At 32.4% G+C, this 26,070-nt stretch overlaps 2 protein-coding genes across 2 annotated transcripts; one reads left to right on the top strand and one right to left on the bottom strand.

Annotated features, from left to right (window-relative positions):
- Positions 1–9,079: 9,079 nt before the first annotated feature.
- LOC129888769 (DNA repair RAD52-like protein 1, mitochondrial) lies at positions 9,080–13,485 on the bottom strand. Its single transcript, XM_055963773.1, has 4 exons — positions 13,114–13,485; positions 9,914–9,951; positions 9,731–9,825; positions 9,080–9,500 (listed from the first exon to the last, which is right to left on the bottom strand). The coding sequence occupies exons 1-4, from the start codon at positions 13,386–13,388 to the stop codon at positions 9,357–9,359; spliced, it is 552 nt and encodes a 183-aa protein (XP_055819748.1). The 5' UTR covers positions 13,389–13,485; the 3' UTR covers positions 9,080–9,356.
- An 889-nt stretch (positions 13,486–14,374) lies between these two features.
- LOC129888770 (probable ADP-ribosylation factor GTPase-activating protein AGD8) lies at positions 14,375–24,512 on the top strand. Its single transcript, XM_055963774.1, has 7 exons — positions 14,375–14,627; positions 14,906–15,024; positions 20,273–20,720; positions 20,861–21,118; positions 22,856–22,978; positions 23,962–24,060; positions 24,156–24,512. The coding sequence occupies exons 1-7, from the start codon at positions 14,559–14,561 to the stop codon at positions 24,261–24,263; spliced, it is 1,224 nt and encodes a 407-aa protein (XP_055819749.1). The 5' UTR covers positions 14,375–14,558; the 3' UTR covers positions 24,264–24,512.
- Positions 24,513–26,070: the final 1,558 nt, after the last annotated feature.

Genomic DNA, 26,070 nt, shown 5'->3' on the forward strand with positions numbered 1-26,070 from the left:
ATGGGATCCCTAGGACTCTAGCTAGTATTAGAGTATAACAGAAATCTTGTTAGTAGTATTTATGTAGGATTAAAGTTAGGTTAATAATTTGGTTTGGTCCCCCTTCATTTTGGCCTTAAAAAATTGTCCATTAAGTCAAATAATAATAAACTTTGTAATTACACCTTTCCTTTCATCATTTGATTTCAAATACCATAATTTATTTTTGAACGGATTTTACCTTCAAAGGACAGTAATTGATCTGCGGAGAGCAAGGCTGATTGGTGTTGAAAATGTGACTACATCTAATTCTGTAAGTTGGCCTAATCTAACTTAATGACACGCTTCTAAAGTTTTTCTACTTGAAATACCGTGCAAACTTTCCTTCTTACTAAATGACTGATTAGTTAGTCAATGAAGTCATTTTGGATCCGTAACTTATCTTGTTTTTAGCCTTCGGCATGTTTGACATCAACCTACTTAGCCACTAGCACTATTGTAGTTCTCTTGGATTTTAACTTAAAAAAACAAAAAAGGAGAACACTATACATAGATATTGCATAAAAAGTGACTTTCTCTTTTTAACTGTTTGATATTTGTAACTTTCTCACTTGATTGATATGAATTCAATCCTGATAGGCTCATTAAGGTGAGTAAATTAATAAACTCTTCTTATCAAAAGGTTTAACATTCTCAAGGTCCAAACTTAAGCCTTTTTTTATCAATGGTGAAAGGACCACAATCACTCCACCACATTTCTCAACGGAAGAAATACTCAATTATTGATCCTATAATTACCATTGAGCCTAATTTGTTGGATATTTAATTAAAGTTAAATATTTACATGAAATTTCTACCAAAACAAGTTATGATGATTGTTGCGATTTCTAATAAAATCCTCACGAAAATGCTATCGAATTGCTAGGATTACAGCCACAAATACTAAAAGGATTCCGTCAATTTGACAGAATTTGTGGACACAATCCCAACAATCCTCATAATTTGTTAACAAGACAAGTCTTGTGATTATATTCTAACTAGTCCCACGTTGGTGAAACAATTATTTTTCTTAGCAATGTCAAATTTTATATAATGGCTCCCAAAGATTTTATTTGGGCAAATCAACTCACAACATTTGAATCCTTCTATGGCTTAATTAATTAATAACTGTGTGAAAGGGTTCATTCATGCTACTCTTTTTCACTTCTAATTAATTTACCCCTACAAGAAAAATTATTTGACTAACAGAATTTCTATTTCAAATATACATACCAAATATAGTTGATTCTATGATAGGTGAGCCTTATCCTAATTAAACTAGTGCACATTTATCTACTACCTATTCTAGCAAATCAATTAAAGCTAAATCATTGAAAAAAAATTACAGCTCTTTTAATAGGAATAACAAGTAGCAATATTCTCACAAACTTTAAGTAAATCAAACCCTAATAAATGATATAGAGAACCCCCTATCATACAACATAGTACCTAGATTACAATTTTGAGCATATAATTTTGTAGTCAACTTATGTATATGGACAAATATGGGATCCCTAGGACTCTAGCTAGTATTAGAGTAAACAGAATACCTACTAGTAGTATCCACTTATTCAAGTTAGATTATTTTTGGTTTGGTATCCCTTCATTTGGCCTTAAAAAAATGTTTGTTAAGTCAAATAATAATAATAAACTTGCACCTTTCTTTTCGATGTTTGATCTTGAATATCATAATTTATTTTCGAAGGGTTTCACCTTCAAAGGAGAGTAATTAATCCGTGGACAACAAGGCTGAGGATGTCGAGAATGTGACCACATCTAATTATGAGGTTGATCTAATCTAATTTAATGGCACGCTTCTAAGAGTTTTTCGACTTGAAATACTGCACAAATTAAAACGTCTTTCTTACTCAATGATTAGTTAATCAATAAAGGCATTGCGGACTACAAGACTAGTGGTGTCGAAAATGTGACCACATCTAATTCTGAGATTGGCCTAATCTATTTAAATGACACGCTTCTAGAGATTTTCGACCTGAAATACTTAGCAAAACGTCTTTTTTATTTATATGATTAATTAGTCAATGAATTTCTAACCCATCTCATTTTTAGACTATGGCATGTTTGACATTAACCAACCTCGCCGCTAGCACTATAGTGATTCTCTTGGAGAGAAAAAAACAAGGAGAACACTCTACATCCAACAATATCAATAACAAATTCAAAGTGATTCCACAAGTGTGATCTGACGTGGAGTGGGATGTGTATGCAATTTTTACTTATATCTTTGTATTTTAGGAAAGTAGACCTTGATTAAAAAACGTTTTTCGAAATATGTTTGAAAAATACAAGAGAAATGAAACATATAAAACTATGATAAAACTATCAAAGAAAATTAAAATATCGATAACAAAAAAGAAAAGATAACCAAAGTAAAAGAAACACCAATAATGCCAAATGGAAAGGATAAGGTAATGAAAAATCAACAAAATTGAAAGAATAAGGTGCTCTATGCTCTCCCACAGAAAAGAAAGATATTGTCCGATCACGTACTAAACTTCTATCCTAATGGTGTGGTGATCTATTTTTACCTCTGCTTAGGCCTATTTATGCTTCTTCTCTTTACATGCCTAAACCATCTCAATTTCGCATTCTGCATCTTGTCCTTCACAGAGGTCATTTTCACCTTGCTCCATATATCTCCGTTTCTAATCTTGTCTCTCCTAATATGCCTACAAACCCATCCATCAAACATGTTGCTTGATTTTTTTAATTTTTAATCGTTGGATATTCTTATCACTATGTTCTGCATTCCCAACGCTCAAATTTGAGCCACTTTATATTAATGGAAAAGGATTACACTTATTCCACCACATATCTTGATGGAAGAAATACTCAATTATTGATCCTATATATGATCACCATTGAGCCTAATTTATATGATATTTTCACCAACATTAAATATTTACTTAAAATGAAATATACCACATAATCAATCATACTACTACATCAGCATCATTTGTTTTATTAGTATTCCTGTACTAGGTTGATTTCTTGAATTTCCATTTTTTTTTAGAAAAAAATAATCGACATGTCGAACGTATTTACTTCTTCAATTTTCAAATTTCACTAGTCCAACATATTCAAATTCACATCGCATGAGTAAGCTCATAAGGAATGGTCAAATGTTCCCTATCGAAAAGTTAATTGTTCATTTTAGCACAAATGAAAAAACAACGAATATATATTATTTCTAAAGAAATTGAAATATCATTTTATTCGTTTTGATATTCAAAACTTTCCAACGTGATTGATTTGAATACACTCTTGGTTGGTCCACTAAGAAGAGTAAATTATTAACCCCTTCTTATCAAAAGGTCCTTCCATCTTAAGATTAAAAATTGAAACGATCATATTATCATTCCATCACATCGATCCCTCAATGGCAGGAATACTCAATAATTGATCCCTTAATCACTATTGATCCTAATTCTAATCCAAATACACATTTTATCTAACCTATATTTATCACCTAAATCTAACTCATTGAATTTCTACGGCGAATTTAATAGGAGCTCATGCTCACAAATATATGTTCCAGCTTAGACCGTGCTATTTCGACAAAATAAGGGGTCTGATAGAGAAAAAAATAAGACATGCTGTCCTAATATTTTCACAAACGTTAAATGTTTACCTAAAATGATAAATACCACACGTTCTGTCACGATCCAACTCCGTAGGCCGTGATTAGTGTCCTAGCTGGACACTTGTACACATACCTGCTATATATTGTCAGACGGAAACCAGGAACTATAGGAAGCTTAATAAGCCATTATGGATTTACAATGACACATATCATGAATCTGTCTCCTGAGGAGTCACATTTAACCAAATCATCATATAATACGCAAGACGACAAGACTGTCATTACGTATACCAATATAGTACGCAAGCCGACAAGGCTGCCATTATATACAGGGGATATCCATATCAAATCATACAGACACAGCTGAGCAAAACTTATATAAGCAACCCATACGTATGTATCTACGGACCTCTAAGCATATCATAACGAAACATAACGGAACAGGGCCCCACTGTACCCCTGGATATACATACATAAATTTATATCAAAAGATCAGTACCAAAATAACTTAGACTCCGAAACAATGGAGCACTTCAAACAGCTCAGCAGAAGTCCTCGACTGGAGGGCTACCAAACCAAGTATCTGTACCTGCGGGCATGAAACACAGCCCCCCGAAGAAAGAGGGTCAGTACGAGATATGTACTGAGTATGTAAAGCATGAAATACATTAAGGAAGATCATAACTGAAGTAGGGACTCCAGGAGACAAGTATGATAATCAAGGAATCACTGTACCTGTGTCTTACGAAATAAAATCATGCATATCATTATCATATACCGTACCCGGTCCATTATGGGACTCGGTGCCATAATCATATCATCATATAATCATATATCGTACCCGGTCCTCTAATAAGGGACTCGGTGAATAAAATCATGTACACGTATACCGTACCTGGCCCATTAGGAGACTCGACAAATAATGCAGTGACATTGTGCACGATAACATACCCGGCTCGGGACTCGGTGAATAATACAATAACAGTATGCACGAGTAGAATATCATGAGCAACCATATACAATTAGATCATTATCTGAGACTCAACAGAATAATCAAAATAAACTATCATTTGAAAATCAAGACAGTAGTCATCTCAAGTACCCTTTGAATGTCATTATGAATAATACTGAAATATGAATTATGCAAAAATAGGACGGCTGGAATCATACACATGTATCAAGATATAAAATATAAGTTCTGGGAATTAAGAACATTAGCCATCCTAGTGTCTCTAAAAATAGGAGCTTCTTTGAAATTTATACATTCGTCGTCCGTTTGTTTCATATGGATCATGCCAAAAGAAAGAAAGATTAGATTTACATACCTTGAACTCTATCTAAATGCCCAACGTCTACTTCTCGAGCTCGTGAGTCTAAAATTAAGATGACATAGGCCACAGTTAGATATCCACATCACTTACTAACTAATCCAAGTACGAATGAAACTTAACAAAATTCGGACAACATTTTCCCTACAAACTTAATAATCCTTGAAATTTCAATTTAGCCAAACACCAATTAAAATATTAACAACAACAATACCAACAATTTCATATCAACTAGAATTAAATCCATCCTTACATTACACACATTCAATCATAAATCATATAGAACACACTATTTTAGCATCTTCCTTTGCTCTATTAGTATTCATGTATGCCCCTCCACCCTCCACCCCCCGCTTTATTAGCCATAAATAACGTTTTCAAATCAAATAATCCACCTAGCTACTAGTACTAAGTTGTTTTCTTAAAACGAAAATAGGGACAAAACAACAATCTATCATACTTGTTGAGTTTAATATATTATTTCATGTTAATGACCAAATTTTCAAATTCCATCGATCGACTTGAGGGGCTTGTTGAAATGTTCACAATGTTTTAATTTGTATAAGACAAAATGATCACATACATCCAATGGTGGGCCAATAAATATGGCACATGATTTATGGAAAATCCTGATGATAGATAAGTGACCAATCAGAATTAAGAGCACATTGAATTTTATCATGTGCTTATATTGTACTATGATGTGACACTACCTTTTTTTGTGTGTGTGTGTGTTTGCCCTAAATATAAATAATATATTAATGTGTAATAATATTCTAAAGAAAACGAGGCAATTTCATCTACTCTATGTTTTTTTTTACCTTGAATAATATATAAACGTGTAATAATATTCTAAAGAAAAAGAGGCAATTTCATCTACTATATGCTTCTAAAAGAAGTGGCATGAATCCACCTTTTGAATCAAACATTCTTCTAAATATTTGTGTATATTTTTGTACTAGACATTATATATACATATCATTCAATAAGTGAAACTCTTATTAAATATTGGGAAAAAAATTACTAGTTCGTAAATTCAATGACAATTATTGTTATTTGTCATTTATAGCCAGTTCTCTTGCCAGCTTGTGAAAAAAAATATTTATCGTGTATGTTTTAACTCAGAAATATATGTACAAGAGAATAAGACATTACATAATATGTCATATTAGTATCTTGTGTGAATACAATCTCTTTTATATTTGACCAATATCGACTATCACTAGTTATTTTTTTTCTCTCTCTTATTCAAAGGAACGTGGTTATTATAAATATTGTTCATCAATAGTATCAAAATAATAATTTTTGTGCCATTGACAATGTTGATGAATTATCATTTAGTATATGTTATTTATATAAGACATTAATCATATAGTAATTTGTGTCATAAAATGAAAAGGGTGTGATTACAATAAAAATTTGTCATTTGAGTCCATCATCTTAATCACGATAATAATAATAATAATTATAATTGACCCTTACATTTGAGTAATATTGACTATCATTAATTACCTTTTTTTTCTCTCCAATTTAAAAGGGTGTGATTATTATACTTATCGTTCATCAACGTCATCGAAGTAATAATTTTTAATTTTCTTTGACGATCATAGTTTGTATTCTTTCATCCCCATCTCTATTATAGAATATTATTTTTCCAAAAATCTGAGGTGTTTGAAAAATAGGTAAAAGTGTTTTTAAGCAGAAGCAAAAATAGTTATTTTGTGGTTGAAAATAAGATTAAAAATTATGCTTCTTAAAAATAATCAAAGTAGAAGCAAAAAAAAGTGTAATGTACCTGAATCGTATAGTGTTAAGAGTTAATTACATTATTTCCTTATTATTTTTCAAATTACAATTTTTTTTTAAAATTTATAGATTTTGGATACATCAACAAATAAAGATATATTAGAGAGGGGATAGAGATATATCAGAGAAGGGATATGACATCCAGATAAATAAGGGAGGGATGTATCTGAGATGGGAAGGATATCATTAGGGCAGGGAGGAATGTATTCGAAAGGGGATAGGGATGTATCAGCGAGTGGAGAGTGATATGTTTGAGAGGGTATTTTTTGAAATTCTTTTAAATAGTAGAAAATTTTAGAAATTATGGTAAAACGTGTATTAAGGTAATTTTTCCAAAAAAAAATAATATCATGACACAAATATCTCTACCATATTTATCAAATATATCGCAAATTAATTCATTTATCTCTAATTTTAAAATATGTGTGAGGTTACTACGTATAACAACTCATTTTCTTTTAATGAGATCTCAATCATACATTTAAGTGATAAAATAAAAGGAAAATTGCTTCATATACTTGTTGCAATTATCAAGTTATATTTTATATATTTTTAATTTTATACCGCAGATATAATTCAATTTTTGTCCCCAAAAACGTTTATTTTTCTTTGTTCTTCAAGCAGAGTTATTACACATATACAGTTCTTTAATTTGTGGAATAATTTAATTTTAATTAAATAAAAACTTAATTAGTTATCAATGCTACATTATGTTCTTATATGTGAAATACTTTTGTCTATATAGAGACATTTCTCCAAAAGGTCACTCTCTTTTAAATACTAGCCAAGCCTTACAATGAACAAACGTGGGTTTGTTATCAATGCTACATTATGTTCTTATATTTTGGTCCTTTTTGGACAATATATATTAGTTGGAATAACCGTAATAAATTGAAAAAAATTACCTAAATACATATAATATTTTATCATAATTTCTAAAATTCTCTTATCATTTTAAAAATTTCAAAAATTTCCTCTCGGATACATCATGTACCTCTCGTTGATATATCCATATTCCCCTCTCGGATACATCCCTCTCCTCTCTGATACATCCCTCCCTCCCGTCTGTATCCGCATGTCCTATCCCCTCTCTGATACATCTCTCTCCTATGTATTCAGATGTCTGCTGATGTATCTGAAAGTCAAGTGATGTATCCGAAATCCATAAACGTTAAGAGATTTTTGTAATTTGAAAAATAGTAGAAAAATAATGTAGCACTATAAGATTTATATAAATTATCCTAATTTAAGTAAGAATATTTTTTTGTAAATTGGACATTCAAGCTAATTTTTACCATTTGGAGCCTGGAGGAGCCAACTAAGATGGGCCAATATTAACATATACATTGGCCCAACAAGCTTTTATGGCCTATTTTGAATTTTAGGGTTTGTTTTGGAATGAAAGAAAATATTATCCGGAAAATGTTTTCCAATTTTTTTTATGTTTTGTTGGTGAAGATATTTTTTTTAGGAAACCAAAATTCATTTCAAATGAGGAAAATGATTATCCTAATGGAAATAAGAAAACAAATTTCATAAGTAACTTTCAAGTTTATTGTCTCTTCCCATCCACCCAACGTCCCGAACCCCCATATCTTGATCATTCCACCTCCCGAACCCCCACTCTCTACCCCATATAAATGTTCCTTAGATATTATTTTTACTTACTTGTCAAACATTAAAAAATAACTGAAAAATTCATTTATTTTTCATGAAAATATTTTCCTTCGTACCAAACACACTAGTTCTCTGAACAATTACAGATACTTATGGGCAAACCCAATTCTCATCTAGCTTAAGCTCCTTGTTGGATTGGCCCAGAATAGCTATTGGGCTACTGATGAAAATAGACAGCTTTGCTATTTGGGCCAACTAATTTAAGCAAGTTCTCCTTCTCTAGCCGAAGTTGTACAAATACTCATATTTGTTTTTAATGGTTTTATAATTATTTTTTTTGAATTATTAGTTTGATATTGGTTTATTAATATTGGATAAATCGATAATCCATTAAGACAATAATAATCTATTATTTTACCCTTACATAAATATTAAATATTAATATATTACTACTTTTGCCCTTTAGCCTTCAATTTACATTATTGTTCTTGTTTTATATTTGTATTGCATTTGTATAATTTTTTCCAAGTTAGTTACTATTTTATGAGCATTTTATAAAGTTACATTATTGTTTTGTCGCACCAATTATTGGAGAAGTCATATAATTATTTTATGAGCATTTTTTTATATGTTAAACCAAAAACCACTCAAAAATATTTTATTGATTTGATTATTAATTTAACATATTTAAAAATCGAAAACCAATAAATTGAACTAATAATATATAAAATCGAATCGAACAAAACCAACCAATGCACACAATCCCCTAGACTGGGTGGAGTAAATACCTACTTGCCACATTGAAAGAACAATTTTGGGCTTACAAAATCAAGAAGATCAAGAAAATACTTGTAACAAGATAATACAGCAATTTTACAATAAGAAGCAGACTCCATAATGCAGTTGCCTTGTTGGTAATGTCTTTTTACCACAAAATTTGGGATCTTTGCTAATGCCAAAAAGAAATTTGGAGCTATCCCAGTCTATGACATGTCCTCATGATAAAGATGAAGTCCCAGACCAAAACGAGCACAAGCTCGACGAAATGCCATACCTTCTGCCTTCTGCACCGGATCACCATAACCTGGATCATCTACTGAAGCAGTGCCAGTCGATTCTCGATATATCTAAGTCAATACAGAGCAAGCAAATTAATTCATTACATCATTGGATAAGTTATTCTATTTTTCGAAGATGGTAAGTGAGAAGCAATTAAGAGATGTTCTTCCTTGCACCCGAAAAAGTGAAGGTTTGCCTTCGGTAAATATTATCAAGAGCAGGCTAGTTATCACTACACAAAAGAATATCTTAATCATAGAAACAATCTGTCAAGCATAAGTAACAAAGATAGCAATACCTCTGCATCAGTCCCATATATCGTCACACGATAAACAACTGAGACTGACTTGCCATCAGATGAGTAAGTGATGCTTCGAACTTCGCCAGACCATTCTAATTTGACAACAAATTTGATTGTCAACTGGCTGACTAAAGTAAAAGTAGTTTCATTCGCATTAAAAGGGAAAGATCTTTGACATACCTGTAGCATGTAAATTCATAATCCTATTCACAATATGCCTGCAAAGATTCACAAGTCATAAAAAGTAAGTTGATTTTCTTTAAATTGTAAAAAGCAACAGAAACAAAATGCAGAACACACTATTCCGGCAAAGTGTTAATACTTCAGGTGAAGAAAAATGATTGAAGGTTCACACCAATATAAAAAGAAGAAAAAACACCGATCTACACTTTCACAAATGCATTGATGTCAACATGTTTCAAAATCAACTAAGCAACAAAGTTGACCACCCAGAGTTGATACTTTGGGTGCATTTGTTATGGAGGACAATGTATTTCATAGAAAATGATTTATTTCGGAAAATCATTTTAATGTTCATTTTCCTTGTCTGGTTGAGTATAAAAGTAAGTATGCATTAACTTATAGTGATCATCTAAAGAATTGTATACAATAAAAGTAGTATTTTGATGATATTTTTGAGTTTAAAAAGTTGAGAATACTCAATACGTACATTTGGGATGTCTGCAAAGGATAATGATTTGCTTCCTGGAGGAGATTAACAGTGGGTTAAAATATGCTTTCACAGGGGTCGGGTCTATGGCCCCTGTGATGGGAAACTAAGGAAGTACTTATGGAAAGAACTTGCCGCTATCAGTGGAATTTTTTCACAAACACGGGCTGTTGGAGGAGATTTTTAATGTAATTACATGTATGAAAGAAAAAAACGGGAGAAGCAAGAAACACCAGAGCAACCAGAGAATTCTCAAACTTTATTAATGATCTACCTTTAGTAGATCTTCAACAACAATTCATGTTAAGTAGGCATACGGTATTTACAGTCAATAACTGTTACAAAATGTTGTTGCAACGATTCAATCAGGGAATTCCTAGTTGTCCCTAAAAGATGATTTGAAACCAAAGCACCTATGGAAGTAAGTTTTTTGCTTGGCTAGCAGCTAGGGATGCTTACCAAACACAACACAAGTTACAAAGGAGAGATTTTTTCCTTTTGTTAGTAGATGCTATTTTTGCAATTCAGAGTAGGAAATAAGATTCATATCTTTTCTTGCATTGCAGATTCTCAAGACAATGGTGGGAACTTTTCTTTAGCATAATGGCCATCTTTGGTGTTACCAGAGAAACTTAGTAGCTTGTTGGACGTGCGGCAATCACAGAAAGTTAAAAAGAGCTTAAAGTCAATATGGAGAGCTATTCCCAATTGCATAATGTGGACCTTATGGCCGGAAAGAAACAAGGCATGCTTTGACGGAAAGAAGCTATAGATTGCTAGAATAAAAAACAAATGAATTAAAAATCTGTACTTTTGGTGCTATAGCAGTACTTTAGATAAGATGGATAAGTATGAATATATTTTCCCCTTTAGAAAATATTATTAATAATTCAAGATAAACAATAACAGAAAGTATTTGTTGTCAAACCGAACACAGTCAAAATGGTTCATTAGCACATCAAAACGTTTCTTCTAGATAATATTGATGGTTGACTAAGTGCTTTGAAGAACAGAGAACAATCTAGAGTCCGTTTGGATGGGCTTTAAGTTGGTCAAAACCAACTTAAAGCCTCCTTTTAGCTTTTGGACGTGTTTGCCTAATGCTAACTTTAAGCCATAAAGTTCTTAAATTCAGTCAAAAATGAAAAGTTAGGATTCCTAACTTTTTTTTTCTAAGTGCTTAAAGTCATTTTCTTTGACCATAGAAATTACTTTTATATCTCTTATATTTTAACTAAATTCTCAAACTACCCTTTTCATTCTTTTAACCCTAAAATTCACATCATTTTCCTCATTTAAGCACTTTTATCCAAACACTCAACTGCTTATTTATAAAAATAACTTTCAGCTCTTCAAAGTTCTAAAAGCACTTCATACATAAAAGTTACTTTTTTTAAGCCCATCCAAACGGGCTCCTAATCGAAAGGCATTACATAAATGTCGTTTAGTGTGTGAAAACATATAAGGTGAAGAAAGACAGAATTGTTGATTTTATTTTTTTTGATGTAAAAGAATTATTGAGTTATTAATTGTCACACGTGATTGTGCAAAGGCTTCCAAAAAGATCAATATAGGCCTTGGGCAATTTCAGTCATTGCCATAAAGTTTGGTTTGTATGCTCATAACTTTTCATAAGAGTTGAATTTAGCTCCTTACGGCAGCGCTGTAGAGGCAGTTGACAAATTAAATGCACATGATATTGCATATACAAAGATTTGTCTACAGTTCCTAGTCCTCTTCTGGTGTTAATTGATCTAAACAAAGCAGTTTATCGAACAGAGAAATGTGTCCATCAACCATTCAGGTTAGCCAAGAAAATGCCTGCCTAAAGTATCCGATCGAGCAACAACGTTAATCTGTAGGATAATGGATTTGTCATCTTCGGAAGAGGGATATGCTAGGGAATTGGTTAAGATGCTTTGGGAGTACCACACCACTCTAAGTGATCATAAGTAAGGTGGTGTGAAAGTGAAAGCTACTGGAGTTATTGAACGTAGTACTCTTAGGCAAACAATTATGGGACGAGGAGTCAATTTACAAAGTCAAACTAAGATTTTCAAGTGAGTACAAGCCTTTTAGCCAGACCTAACCATCAGTTTATTTGAAACAAAAAGAATTAATGATAAAAACAAACCTAAAAGTATCTCAATTTGTTGAGTTTCATACCTAAACTATCAGGTGTATGAGTTTACTATCACCAACTATTTATCAAAACAAACCTTAACTATCAATTACTCACTTATTCTACCTGCACGATGGTGATACTTTACGTAGGAAAAGGGAACAATTGATAGTTGAGGTGTGTTTATAAATAGTTGGTGATAATTCAGGAAGAAAAATAACACGCACGATAGTTCATGTATGAAACTCAATAAAATGATACTTTAGGTGTTATTTCACCCTTCACTCTAAAATGCATAATTTAAACAAGATAGAACACATGTTGAAGGTGAGTAATGTCATCAATCAAAAACCACGAAAATCCCCCAAAAAGGTATAATCTTTATAAGCAATTCAAGTCCAACTAATCAAATGCAAAAGCGTAAGCACAAAAACAACAACATCATACCGAGTGTAATCCCACTAGTAGGGTCTAGGGAGGGTATGCAACCTTACCACACTACAAACTAACTCAAGTAAACATATCAAAAATCAAGTATAAAAGTGAACAAACCAAAAAAATAGCAACAACAAAAGTAAAGTGAGTCACCATGGGATGTATTTGATGGAGAATCCATTAGGTTCATGACGAAACTTGATGAGTGAATCTGGAACTTTCTTGTTCAGCTCTTTGAGTATCTCAGAAAGTGGTCTGCTGATTCCTGAAGTTAGGTCCGCCGTTTCCTTGTCTGAATCAAACATCAATCTCTCTTTATCTTTGTCTCTCGGAGAAGAAGACGCCTTGGCAGAAATGGAGCGCTGGCATAATCGGAATCTATTCAACATAGAAGAAAAATTTATTGAACGGAATGAAGAAAAAGCCATGGCCTTTCCCTTTCAACTTCACTCCCAAAACCCTCCATTGCCGCCTTTTTAAAGGATTTTATTTGTAAGGAAACCCATCAAAGTACTCAAAAGATTAAAAAGACAAAGTTAATGATTTTTGAAACTCCTAATCTAAAATAAGTTATAATATAATTTTTTCACAAAAAATAGATTCCATATTTTAAAATTAAATTGTTACTTTTTATCATACATCAATAATTTTCAAAAGATAACGAATTATTTTTTATTTAAAACAATGAATTAAATTTTTACCAATAAAATAAAAATTTAGATAACTAATCAATTAAATTATTTAAATAAATAAAATTATTAAATAAAATAACGACATAGTCACATCAAATTTACGTTTTACAAATTGGGAATTTTCACTGTTACTCTTATAAGGATACATAACAAACAATTTTAAACTATTACTAATTTGGCAGCTGATAAAAGTTATTCAGATATTGATTATGTAGAAATTAATTACAACTTTTTTTTATGTAGTATTATTTTATATAGACATTAGTTATTTACTTTTTATCATGTATAAACTACATAAAATTATTTTATAACTTATACATTTATTAGTTATGCGAGTTTCTAAATAGTAAATTAAATATAATATTAATTTTAAACATAAATAATCAACCTATTAAAATTAACTATCAAACATGATATTACTTATAAAAAAAATTAATATCAGGATAACTTACCTCCAAATCTGTTACCAAACACTGTTGCACCTTATTTAGATGGTTGTTATCCATTTTATTGTATTTTATTATTGGTAATACAATGTTTATTTTGATTGTTATTTAAATTTTATTATATTGTATTTTTTAAATCTATTGTTAGATAATAAGGAAAAGATTCATTTTTTTTTACAATCGATTTAGTGTAATTACATCGTGATATAAAATAACGATGAAAAATAATATAATCTATTTATTAAAATAATATGAAATAAGACAGTAAACAAACCATCCAAACAAGCTGTTAGCGGTCATCGATATTTCTTCAGTGATTTGGTGTTTCTTCTCTGTTTTTTTCTTCTTTTTTCTTGTACGTTCCCTGAGGAGGCTTCTTTCTCTCTCTAAAAGAACTCATTCTCCTCCTCCTCTCGGAACGTCACTCTCTCTCTCTCCTCCCCTTTCTCTTTCTACAGCCATGGCCGCCGACAGCTTCACGGACAAAAACGCCGTTTTCCGGAAGCTCAAAGCCAAGTCCGATAACAAGGTTTCCATTTGAATTCATGTTTTTTCTATTTTTTGTCCATTTTTTATTATCTGCTGATGATTTTTCTATTTTTCGTCTTCTATATTGTGAGTTTTGATTGAAAATTATGTTTTATTTTATTTAAATTTGATTTGTTTGTGTGATTTTGCTTGTATTTTTGTTTGAATTGGTTTAGGAATTTGAGATCTGATTTAGATCTAGTGTTTCTGCTGAGTAGATCTTTGTTTTATGAACGATTTAGCTTGAATTTTGTTTTTTTTTTGTTTGAATTTTATCAGATGTGCTTTGATTGCAATGCGAAGAACCCTACATGGGCGTCGGTTACGTATGGGATCTTCTTGTGTATTGATTGTTCAGCAACGCATCGTAGCCTTGGTGTTCACATCAGTTTTGTTAGGTACATTTTAAAACTTGATCATTTTTTCTCGTCTTTTAAGCATTTGTTTATTATTTTTGCTCGATGAGCTGATTTTCAGCTATGTTCTTTGTTTATACACGGTAACTTTACCAGTAAATTTTGTTTGGAAGTTATATAAGGTACGCAGTTTAGGTTTTATTTGATACTGTGGAAAAACGACTAGGAATGATGAAATTATTGTAATCAACAGGTTAGAAGCCGGGATTTCTGCCTTATAAACAGTGGATCCCTCTCATTTCTCAATGTTGCAACTAACATGGGGATGTATTAAAAGATTGCATCTTTGGATGAATGTGTGCCGGACAATCAGGAGTATAGATTGAGTTTAGGACATCAATTTTATTTAGATTTTCTGGTTTAGTGGATGAGAGGAGCTTAAACTCGAGAAAACTGTCGAGTGAGAACGAATGGTATTATGTAAGGAGTACTTAAATAGATAATATCAGTAAGTGTTCACCTAGTGAAGTCCATTCTCTTATCAATAGGTGTCAAGGGAATGGTTCTTGATGATTCAGATACATTATCATATTGAAGGAGGAAAAAAGAACAGATTTTGCCGTAACATCTGATATTTGTAGCTGAGAGCTAGTTTTTATGTGTAAGAATGGAACTATAAAAGGAATCTGATAGTACTAGTTTGCATCCGTATTTACGCACTAAAGACCATAAATGCATTCACCATAGGTTTGGCTTTGGGGCTTCAAATATATGGTTGATTTAACATTCTATCCAAATGGATTATTTTCATATGCACAAGTATCTTGTTAGCTGGCTTTCATATCAAGCAACTGATACTCCAAGCTTTGATGGATATTAAAGTAAAGGAAGATGAATACCAACATAAGTTGGATTAGTCTCCCAAGATCTATGTTACATGGATTTTACTAGGTGTGCACAAGTATTTGCACTAGTAGGTGTTTTTTTATAATCTGCTCCATGCACCCGCACCACATACACTTTCTTGACACGATACGTCATGATCAAATGAAAGATCCATGTTATATTAGACCAACATATTAGTATTGTCAACTCCTAAAATTTCTTGATAGTTAGATTAAAGACAGGCCCGATGGTAGATACATACTAAAAAACAGTATCTCCAGTGCTGGATGAGTTGCAGGGAATATATTTACCTATGAAGGACAACATATTAGTATTGTCACTTCTTATATTTATATAAAATCAATATTAATAATATTATTACATATGATTTTTTATACGTAATACATGAATAGTATAATTTCTTATATTATCTAAAATATATTATGTATTTTATGGTATAAATATAATTTAGATATAAGAAATTATTATTTTATTATGGTATACATTTATGGAATAAATATTCATGGTATAATTTATATGTAAAGTATTATTTTGTAGGATTTAACTTTTATTTTAAATATATGCAGGGTATACTTTATTTATATCTTAAATATATACCATATATTTTATAGTATAAATATACTTTTATGAAAAAAGTCGGATTATTCTTATAGTATTGGTATACATTTATGGGATAAATATTCATGGTACAAATTATTCTAAGAGTATTATTTTTTTGTAAAGGAAAAATGTTTATTATATGAATATATATGTAGTATATGTATGGTATATTTTTTTATAGATAAAATATATTATGTATTTTTTTTGGTATAAATACAATTTGTGGCAAAGTAAATTTATTTCTATATTATGGGATATTTATTCTTGGTATAAATTTATTATATCAAATGATATTGTATATAAAGCAGACTTGGGCACTTGGCCCAACACCAAGCCCAAAACAAGAGTTACGTCACTATGAAGAGAAAAGGAATTAGGGCTCGCTGCAGTCCCTCCATTGTTTTCCTCTGTTCTTTTCCAAAAGGAACTAAAACGGTCTTTTCTGTTCGTTTCTTCTCCTCATAAATCTCTTCGCTTCAGCTCCTCTCTATTCTTTCAGTGAAGTCCTTATGAAAAGTGGAATCGAGAGATCTCGTAACTTACAAGTTCGTCGCTGATCGTCGGAGAAAATGTCGGAGAAAATGTCGTCGACATCTCTGTTAGCTATTCTTTTATGTAGTTCATCCGAGAAAATATGGTCAACTTCTGGCGGCCATTGAAATAGTTCTCTTCTTCCCCAACTTGACTTGGTCAAAGTATCCGGACGAAGTTGACCGAATCGGAGACGCACCCTGCACCCACACCCGTCTCGTGTCGAGGCGGGTTCAGCGGCAAAAACGAAGAGTCTGCGCAACATAGATTGGAGTAGGTGTAATTACACAGCCTAGTAATTACAATGACTTGTTTGTTTGTCAGAATGTAATTACAGTGTAATTACTAGTGTACTATTTGGTTCCACAAGTGTAATCATAAGGTTATATTAAATTTTAAAAATAAAATTTAATCATTTAAAATTTAAAAATTATATTAGACAAATAAGGACCTTTACAAATGATATTAAATTAAATATTTAAGATATATATTAATTAACAAACATATGTTCTTAGCTAATATTATAAAAATAAATTTATTTATATTTTTTAAATTAGTATATTTTGATTAATTTAATCATAAAAACTAAAAGTATGAGATTTTTATGAACATCATGAAATGTATGTTTGACGAAAATGTTAATATTATAGATATAATGTCATAAAATTATTAAAACAATTGACAAAAAAATAATCTATCAAGTTTAACTAAAAAATAAATGGTTTGCAGTGTGAAATATCTAGTCAATACTACTAAAATAAATGAAATTGAAAATATGACAAATTCTAAATTCAAAACAAAAATTTTAACATAATACTCTTATATCAAATTTCAATACAACGTACATAAATACGATTTAAAAGAAAAGAAAAACGTAAGTCTATAACCTTATTTAATAATGAATTCTACTTTAATTTAAAAATTAGAATACTAACAAAATTATGCAAATAAAACAAATAGAATAATAAATAAATAAATAATATGAAAAATTGCATGGAATCACATGAAAAAGTAAAGATTGAGAATGAGAAGGAAATGTAAATAATAGAAATAAAAAATAAATTAAAATGAAAAAATATAAATATAAATAAAAGAAGAATTTTAAAAAGTTTCATGTAATTACATGATGTAATTACATCAATTTCTTGCCCTTCCTTGAGAATTGAAGAGTTTAATTACTCCCCTTCAATTACACTCAATTTCTCTCTTAACAAGTAATTACTTGGTTTACCAAACATGCCAAAGAGTGTAATTACACCCAATTACACCAAATCCCAATTACATGGTGGCTTTCCAAACAGGCCCTAAAAAGCTTTGTGGAGCTAGAAATTACCAGCTGTTCAGATTATCAGTAAGTCACCGTGCCTATCTATTCCCCTTTGCATGATCTGTGGTATTTAAAAAGAGGGAAACAATAGATAGTTTGAAGATGGAAGAAAGACTGTTCAGCAACTAAGATGCTTAATTCAGCTTTTGTATTGTTGAAGTAAGACTGATGTTGCATATGACATGGATGATGGGCTTCCTGCATAGCTAAGGGCTGCTGTGTTTTCTCTATATATCCTTGCATTTTTGTGCACTATCTTAGTGCTTTTAACAATAAAGTACCTTAGCTTTCTCAAAAAGAAAAAAAGGTGATATCTCGGAAAGTTGGGTTGTTATCTTGATTCTACATTATGCTACAACAGCTCCAAAGCATGTGCTGCTTCATTTTGCCAAACTATTGGTATGACCACCTCTAGAGACTTCCTGTGTTTGCCCTCAGGGCTTTTGATCCAATGGTTTGAGCACATCACGACAATGTCGATGTGTGGATTAGGCAGATGTCACGGATTTGAATCGAGTCGCAGAGAAATGCTTGGAATGTAAGTGGAGAAAAACTAAGGGCACACCGACAATCCATTGAGTAACAAACCGTGCTCCATTCGCCCTAGGGAATTTCTTGATCCTTAAAAAAGAAAGGAGTGATATAGGCTCTTCCTGTGTCAACTTTAGTTTCAGTTTCCTACCTATCATGGTTAGCGAAACCTCAAAAAAAGTGTGAGCAACTGTAATCTGGCTATTGCTCTTCTTAACACATTTTCTTCCCCTCATTGAAAAACCCCATTTCTTTCTTTTGAGGAGGGTGTAGAGCCTTTTCTTTATCCATGGGCTAGTTCTTCACATTATAATGTCACTACTATTCTTTTCAAATCACATTGCCAATTGGATTATATAAGACTAAGAAGAACAGAAAAGGGAAGTTCCATGTTGGACTTCTTGGTTGTGAAAACAGGATAATGCAACATGCCTCCTTTTTCTAACAACTGGCATGACCAGTGCATCACACTTTGGGCCTCATCACTTCCATTGTTGCTCATCTCATCTCACCTCACCTTGGTAGCTGGACCTCTTCCTAGCTCTAACAACCAGCATATCAGAAGTATAAGTCAAGCAGGGACAACAATAGACAATATTATTTACCTTATTAAAAAAGTGATGACAACAATATCATGGTTAATAATAAATCTAGGTACCTTGTTTGATTGATTATGAGAACAATTGGCAATGGGAGACTATGGAAGGCCATGAAGGCTAAACTTTGAGGTGTTTTTGCTGTCTATATGGGCTCGCTTGGTGAAAAAGGGGGGGGGGGGAGTGGAGGGGTGTTGGTGGTGCGAAGATACGGGAGTGTAAGATAGAGTTTGAGTGCATGTATCTGATAGTATGTGTTAGGGAGGGTTGATAATATACCTTTGCATTTCCTTAAGCATGGTTGAGATATCTACTACAGGCTGAGGGTGATCTTCTGCCTCTGGCCCCACCTCCTTTTCTTCTGTTCTCCCTCCATTCCAGTTTGTTTGGTATAGTTTGACTAGGCATGAAGTTTAAGAAAGAAATGAGGACTTTTAAAACCCGCGGTGTTAAACATGCATAACATTTGTGTGGCTATAAAAGCTTCTCTTTAAGGGAAATAAAACTCGTGGTCTTAAACATGCCATACCATTTGTGTGGCTTAAAAAAGCTTCTCCTTAAAGAGTTAAATCTGAAGTTTCAAATTCAATTGTTACCAAATATAGAAATGTACTGTTCTAAAATGTGCTTTTTAGAACAGACTAATAAGGAAATAATGTCTTGACATAGTGGAGCGGATGGAGTATTGTTTTGAGGTGGGAATGGGTGGGGGCCAACTGCAAACAAATATATTCTGCCTTCTCTCTGTTATTTTGGCATTTCTAACTCTGTCCATTTTCTAATGAATTGATTATTGCAGATCGACAAATTTAGATTCATGGTCTCCAGATCAGTTAAAGATGATGTACTTTGGTGGAAATAACCGTGCTCAAGTTTTTTTCAAGCAGCACGGATGGACGGGTGGAGGCAAGATTGAAGCCAAGTATACCTCTAGGGCTGCCGAATTGTATAAACAATTACTCTCAAAAGAAGTTGCTAAAAGTAAAGCAGAGGAAAGTAAAGTAGAGGATGCAGGTTTGCCAGCATCACCTGTTGCCTCTCAGGCTGTGCAGACTACAAATGGATTTTCTAATATTAAGACTAGTGAAGCTCCAAAAGAAACCTCATCATTTAAGAATGAAACACCAGAGGTTTCTGCTTCACCCAAAGCATCACAATCTGTTTTTACTACTTCAATTAAGAAACCTATAGTTGCAAAGAAATCTGGCAAGCCAGGTGGACTTGGAGCTCGGAAACTTACTAAAAAGGTACATCTTAGACCTCCAAGCTTGAGAAATGGGTGCAGGGTATAAATTGCATATTTTGGAATGAAGATTTATACATGAAGTTTAGAGTAAGGTGTTTAACAAATTTGGAATTTAAATTAATTGATTGAGCATCTTTACAGACAAGTGAAAGCCTGTACGACCAGAAGCCTGAAGAACCGCCTGTTCAAGTTTCTTCCTCCAACTCTGCAAGTAATGCACCAACTGTTGGCTCATCATTCACATCTCGGTTCGAGTACACAGACAATGTCCAACCCTCTGAGATGAGTTCTGGACGTGTTCTTAACCATGTATCCCCTCCAATTTCCTCCAATTTTTTTGCGGACTATGGAATGGAAAGCGGTTTCACAAAGAAAAGCTCAAATTCTTCAAAAGTTCAAGTGAGTTCTTATTCTAGTTTTTATGCTCACTGTCATACAAGGATTCTAATAAAGCTGTTGCAGTGAAATTTTAATATTGATGAGTATCTGTGAGATATAAAGGAAGTAGTGTCACACTTAGGGGTCGTTTGGTGTGGTGGATAAGGCAAAATAATTTTGGGATAAATTTTTAGTAACCCTCAATTGTTTGTTTGGTTACAAAGTGTGGGATAACTTATCCCAGGATTAATAATTATGACTGGGATAAGTTATCCTTCCCCTTGAGTGGTATAGTAATCCCGGGATAAAGTAGTTAAATGACAAAAATATCCCTTTAAACCTTTTTAATACATTACTTTTCACATTCATAAAGGGCATTTTTGTAACCAAGTAATTTATTCTTAAAATTTATATAATGCATATTATTTTGAAAGCAACAAACCAAACACTCAATAAAAAATAATCCCTTCACAACTTATCCCATCATAACTAATTCCATCATAACTTATCCTGTCATAACTAATCTCATCATAACTTGTATTCAAACCAAACGACCTCTTAGTTAGAAGGGAAAGATATAAACTTCATCCTGCACCTTGATATTCCTGGGAATATTAATTTCTTGGTATGATCATGCCTTCTACCACATCCTATTACCTATTAAATGTCTACATTGATCTATTTGGAGCTGGCTTGAGTTTTTTCTGAACCTGCATAAGTGTTATCCAAGATAAGCAATTTTAAATTTTCACAATAAATAAAAGAAAAATCAAGCTTGATTGGTTTGTGATTTAATTTTTACCCTTGACCTTCTGGATTGAAAGCAGAAATTTAACTCTGTATTATACATAGTTGCAGCAGTTAGGTGGGTGGACTATATTCTGATCAATACTAAGTTGGGGCCTGGGGCCAGTGACCTGTGAGAGATTTGTTACTTTTTGATCCTATTCCAGTATCCTGTGTTGTCAATAAGAACAAGGATTGTTCTTTATCAAAAAAAAATAAGAACGAGGATTGTTATTGATTTAGGAAAGAGTGTTGCCATTTGGAACTTCAAATTCTTCCCTTACATTGTTATTTTTTTTTAAAAAAATGAAACAACCCATTAGCACTCTGTATATACTTATTGCCCAACTCACTTCCCAACCGAAGAAACATTTTAATTAGGTTACCCAAATTGCTAGTGTATCTCTAGATTTTTAGTCATTCGAGAAAAAATAAAATGTTACATTCTAAATGTTACCCCACTTGTGGGATTTCATTGGGTATGTTGTTGTTTGTTTCAAGTGTTTGCTTACTAATGATTAATGAAAATTAAAATAAAAAACGACTTTTGGATGTTTTGTAATATAGTTTGCCTGGCATTTTTTCCTTCTTTTTACCTCATTTGGTGTTGAATTTGTCCTTCAGTTTGTGATTTGTTGTTCTCACTCAGTTCTTCTTTTGCTCGTGATTTATGAGTAGACTGCTTTGCCTTAGTTGTTTCTGTAGTCTTCGGATTTATTTATTTTTTCATCGACGGTGATCTGGGCCAGCTTTCTGCACATCTTGACTAATTCCACCAGGTACTTATTCTCTCCCACCAGCACAAGTAGTGGGCTTGGGTAGATAGGAAATAATCACCTAGAGTTTTTTGTTTCCACTTGGGTTTGAACCTAAGACTCATGGTTCTCCCCCACTTCATTGATGCCACACTTTTCTCACTTTCTACTGACAGTGTTTGTTTTATTTAATTAACTTACATCCTATTTTTATCAGATTGAGGAAACTGATGAAGCAAGGAAGAAGTTTACTAATGCAAAAGCCATTTCATCCGCCCAATTCTTTGGTGATCAGAGCAAAGCTGAAAAGGAAGCCTCAGTTTCTCTTCAGAAGTTCTCGGTATGACTGCTGTTGTAGATAACATTCAAATATATTCAGGGGTGTAGCTATTTTTTTAATAAGCATGCAGACACGTTGATTTGACCATCTCCCATTCCGCATTCATTATCATAGTAGGGTTGTGTCCTATAAATTAATTAGAAATAGCTCTCTGCCATCGCAACAATTATATGTCTTGCGTTTCTCCTTGTTCCCTTTCCCTTTTATCCTAATGCACTATACTTCTTCCCATGCTATCATTTTGCTTCGAACTTGTCGCAACTTGAAAAGATTGTTCAGAGGTTACTGTGAGAGTCTTTTACAATGGAATTTATCTAAGTACCAGTACAGTAGAACGTGGGTCGCAGAACCATATGTATCTGCAGTTGAGGATAGCTTATTGATGCTGTTTACCGGGGGATTGATAGTTCTAGAAATTCCATTTGTTAGAGTTGTCGTGAAGACCACTTCTTGCTTATTTGCTTCAGAATTGCTTTTGATCATTTGCATAACAAGTTGACTAAATGCTGCTGTGCTGATGTACCACAGTAAATTTAAACCCTTTAATTCTTTTTAAAATACTTAGATCTCATTTTAAGGAGCTTATATTTGCGACTTCAACAAATAAATATAATCTGTAAGCTAAAATGATCTGCCCAGCTTATAGCATTTGACGTTAATCAGGTTAACTACTTGTTACCTTAGCCTATCTGTTGCTTTCATTAGTTGCTTATTGTGTATGTAATCTGACTGATGGAGGAAGAAGCTTCTTACTGTCGACTCGCGAACGAGTTCAGTATTTACTTGAACTTGGCCCATCATAAAAGAAAGCTGATGAAACCTGCTCGGTCGGGGGGGGGGGCGGGGTTGCAGGGGACAAAAGCCTGGTGTTTAAGCAGATCATGGTAGAGGAGGCCTATTATCCATTAGAATCGTGCACCGGTTGGCTCTGGTAAATTTCTCGGGTATGCTCCTAAATGTTTTCTACCACTATCTTTTCTCAGGGTTCAAGTGCCATTTCAAGTGCAGACCTTTTTGGTGACGATGATAGATCAGATCTGGACCTCACGGCTGGTGATCTCATTAACCGGATCTCGTTCCAGGTATAGAAGCAATTATGACACAAATATAAATGTTTTTCAGTTCTCACACGAAGATATTGAAAGGATTACTCTTTCATTTGTCTCTATGTTTTCAGGCACAACAGGACATGTCCTCTCTGAAAAACATTGCTGGAGAAACTGGAAAGAGACTTGGATCATTTGCGTCAACCTTGATCTCTGATTTTCAAGACCGAATCCTGTGAGGCTACGGGACCAGAATATCTCAGGCAGATGCAAACATTTTGTACCAATTTCTTTCGGAACTCTATATAGGCTTTGAAGAAGTCGGTGTTGCCATGTTAAAAATTTCTCTGTGTCTTTCTTTATCTTCGTTTAGTTCTCGATGAGGTTCGTGCAGCTTTGTTCAACAATATACTGTGTACTAAGTCGTGTCCGAGTCGTGAAATCATTGAACTGTAAATTAGTGAAAACTCTTAGATTTATTCTCTTTATCAGCCTGGCATACATATACATTTTGCTATATGCATCCAATGATATGATAATAGTACTGAAAATTACTACTATATAATAAGTAAAAGAATATTATCATTCTGAAATAAACAATTCAAGTTGTGCGAAATATATGACAAAAGGTGTGCTCGGGACGGTGGAAAATGTTTTTTTAAAATAGAAAAGGTTCTAAAATATTCTCGAACTATTAAAAATGGTATAAAATTTTTGTTCATTCATCTATTGGGCTTAAATTGTTTTGGACATCTACCTTTAGGTTCAAAAATAATATTTTTTTAATGAAAAAGGGCATGAGGGACATATTTGTACTATTTTCAATAGTTGGAGGGCATTTTAGGCCCTTTTCCGTGATTAAAATTATGTTAAATAAATTTTAATTTATAATTAATTTTAAATAATTAAATTGTAACCAATAAATGACCGCCACGTGTTTAAAAAAATTATTCAAATTATTTAATTAAAATTCTCTTAAATAAATTTTGATTTATAATTAATTTTAAATAATTAAATAGTAAAAAATAGATGGCCGCTATGTGTTTAAAAAAATTTATTTATATTATTTAATTAAAATTATGTTAAAGAAAATTGTCATTTTTTGACCTAAAGGCGGATGAAAGACATTAATTTTCAGAATTCTTCCCTAAGTCATTATGAATGGTTCTATAATTATTTTGCAAAAAGATTGATCGAAAGACATATCGCCAAAAAGTTTAAGGGATAACATACACGAAAAATGGAGAAAAATTATTTTATTCCTGTTGAGTGGCCCTAAATGCTAATAAAGGATGTGTGGATCAGCGCGAGGCTATAGGAATTCTTTACCTGATCATTACGGACAGTTCTGTAAAGATTTTGTAAAATTTTTGATCGAAAGACATATCATGACAAAATTCATGGGCACGCATGGAAAATAGAAAAAATCGCCTAATTCCTGTTGAGTGACCCTCAAATGATAAAAAAATAAATCGCTGGATCAGGACGAGGCTATAGGAATTCTTCTCCAGATCATTACGAACGGTTCTGTAAAAAAATTGACCAAAAGACATTACCAAAAATTCATGAGCTAACACGCATAAAAAAATAAAAAAATAGCATAATTCATGTTGAGTGACCCTAAATGCTAAATAAGGCGATATGTATCAGGGAGAGGCTATAGAAATTCTTCCCTAGGTCATTACAGACGATTTCTTTCTATGTAGAATGCTCAGTTGATAGAACATAATATATTATACTCTACAGATGTATTTATTAATATGAATCAATATTTTCCCTGTAGAAGAGTAAGAATAATAATAACAATTATGATAGGAAAACTAGGGAAAAGTATCGGAAAAAGCCATTTTTATCTTTATAAGGTAAAAGTAAGATAACATACACACCATCCTCCCATACACCAATTATGGGATATCACTCGTACAATTTTTGGTTTTTAAAAAAATTATATTTATAATAAATTAATTTTCCTCTCCAAAGTTTCCTTGACCAGTGTTTTCAAAAACGTTTTTGAGGTGAGTCTCGAGGCGGGGTATACCAAAAATG

This window comes from Solanum dulcamara, chromosome 5 (genome assembly GCF_947179165.1).
Source record: "Solanum dulcamara chromosome 5, daSolDulc1.2, whole genome shotgun sequence".
Lineage (NCBI taxonomy): Eukaryota > Viridiplantae > Streptophyta > Magnoliopsida > Solanales > Solanaceae > Solanum > Solanum dulcamara.